This window comes from Egretta garzetta, unplaced genomic scaffold (genome assembly GCF_000687185.1).
Source record: "Egretta garzetta isolate BGI_Z169 unplaced genomic scaffold, ASM68718v1 scaffold393, whole genome shotgun sequence".
In the NCBI taxonomy this organism is placed as follows: domain Eukaryota; kingdom Metazoa; phylum Chordata; class Aves; order Pelecaniformes; family Ardeidae; genus Egretta; species Egretta garzetta.
Genome location: NW_009259238.1, coordinates 645,241 through 647,222, shown reverse-complemented (window position 1 = coordinate 647,222; position 1,982 = coordinate 645,241). Strand labels below are relative to the sequence as shown.

The following is a 1,982-nucleotide window of genomic DNA, read 5'->3' as shown; positions in this document are numbered from 1 at the left end:
TTTTTTTTTTTTTTTTTTTTTTTTTCTTAAGTGTAACAATGCATCTGGGAGCTGTGCTGCTATGTACTCTGCTGAGGATAGGTGTTCCTGTATCACTACATTTAATTTTATGGATTCCAGAACAATCACAGATCTAATGAATGGTTTTAACTGCAAGAAAACTGCAAACTGGGGTAGCAATTACATGTTTGATCCTTAAAGCCTGGTCAGTTTAAGTGCTTTTAAGTTGTGGAGTGACTTGCCTTTACAGTTTTATATGAGGACTGCATAAGTATGGAGTCTGTTTCTTCCCTTATATATGTTACTTGCTTCTAGAGGGGAAGTTCTCCATACAGTTGCTTCACTGTGTGCTGTTTGTAATAAATCTTAGACAAAAAGTGGTTTTTAGCACACACAACTCTTCTCCTTTCTCTCTCACTCAGAATGTGCAGAAGAAACTTAGTAATTTGAAATAGTGCTTTAGTATGAGAAACTTTCATTACAGTGGTAGCTGCAGCTAAATTGAAATAGTTCAGCTCTGGTAACTTACAATACTTTTGTCGTCTCTAACCAGGAGATTGTAGAAACATACGAAATAACGGAACCCATGATTAGCCCTCCTTATCATAGAAATGAAGATGAAATGGAGATAGCTTAATTCTTCAAGTAAGTTCTTTCCATAAATCAAACTAAGTAAGGATACAGTGCGTGAGTTCCTTGAAGAACTGCGGGGAAAATACCTGTGACTTACAAATGTAGAAAAACATATAAGCAGGGTAACTGTAGAATGTCTGGAACACTTCTATGTTTTTGATCTCTTCATGGAATGAAATGTAATCTAGTCTTCTACACTGTAATTAACTGAAAAAACCTGTTTATTTCTGCATTTGATGGTCAGTTAATTGATAGACTTGAGTTAACATTTGGAACTTTATAGTTGTACTTGGAATGCGATCCTGTGAAGAATCATGGCTTAGTTTTTGTACTTTTTTTTTTTTTTTTTAAACCTACTGACAGCTAATGCTGTTAATAGAGTAGTCTGAGGAAGGACTTAGGGAAGCAGGAAGGGAAGACAACCTGGTTCCCTCTAAAAACCTTTAAACGATAAGATTGAATTCTTTTATTGTCACAGTTGTTTGTTAAATTTCAAATCTTAATGCATATTGTCTTACTGTTTTTTTTTTCTTTCCCCCTAGGTGCCTTAAAGAAAATATTTTAAAATGTTTCCTTCAGAAAAGATTTTATATGTATATATTGTAAAATTAAATTTATTTTTATTGGAACATCTCGACACTATATAAGCTGTCTTGATTATACCTGTCACAGGGTTATTACCATATACTTTCTATTTATTATGGCTTAGTTTACTGCTTGATATCAAGTTTACTGACACTCACAAGCTTTCCTAAAAGAAATGCTATCCCCCTTCTTTCATCCCTTGTCTCTCCCCAACAGCAGCCTGCAAGTGGCATTTACATGGTTAACCATCTCCACTGTGATAATCTTATTATCTAGACGGTCTTGGGTGCTGCAGAAAGAATTGATATTGTCTTTCTGTTCTTACTCCTCTGGAAATCAAGGTTTGAGTTTGGAAATTTAGTCTCAATGACGGATAAAAACTCCTCTATCCTTTTCTTTTTTCCTAAGTCCATCCCGTGTAATCGGTTTTGTAACCGAGGCAGGACTGCTGTACTGGGCCATGACATTATTTTCTTCAAAACAAATAAAGTCTAGCTCCATCTCCAGAACACGCTCTTGGGAGGGCTGCTGTCGCCGGAGTATTTAGGATTTCTCCCCTCCTTTGATCGTCAGGCGGGGTTTCCGATGAAGCACCCCAGGTGCTGCACTGTCCGGCCCCTCGCACCCCTAGGGCGTTTCTGGGGGGCGATGGAGCATGGTCGGGCTGCGGGGGTGCACGGAGGCGCAGCCTGGCCGCCGCGGCTCAGCTACCCCAGACCCGAGCTGTGCGTTCCTGCGGATCCAGCGAAGGGGGGGCGGCCCCG

General features: G+C 39.4%; 1 protein-coding gene across 1 annotated transcript in view; it reads left to right on the top strand.

Moving 5' to 3' along the window:
• The window catches only part of NSMCE4A (NSE4 homolog A, SMC5-SMC6 complex component), a gene marked incomplete at its 5' end in the record, with an annotated part of 10,899 nt that extends 9,699 nt beyond the window's left edge, over positions 1 to 1,200 (top strand). The window contains 2 exons of the mRNA XM_035891548.1: positions 554 to 645; positions 1,176 to 1,200. Of these exons, the coding sequence (XP_035747441.1) occupies positions 554 to 637 (84 nt within the window). The remainder of the gene's footprint in view (positions 1 to 553; positions 646 to 1,175) is intronic.
• Between the last annotated feature and the right edge of the window lie 782 nt (positions 1,201 to 1,982).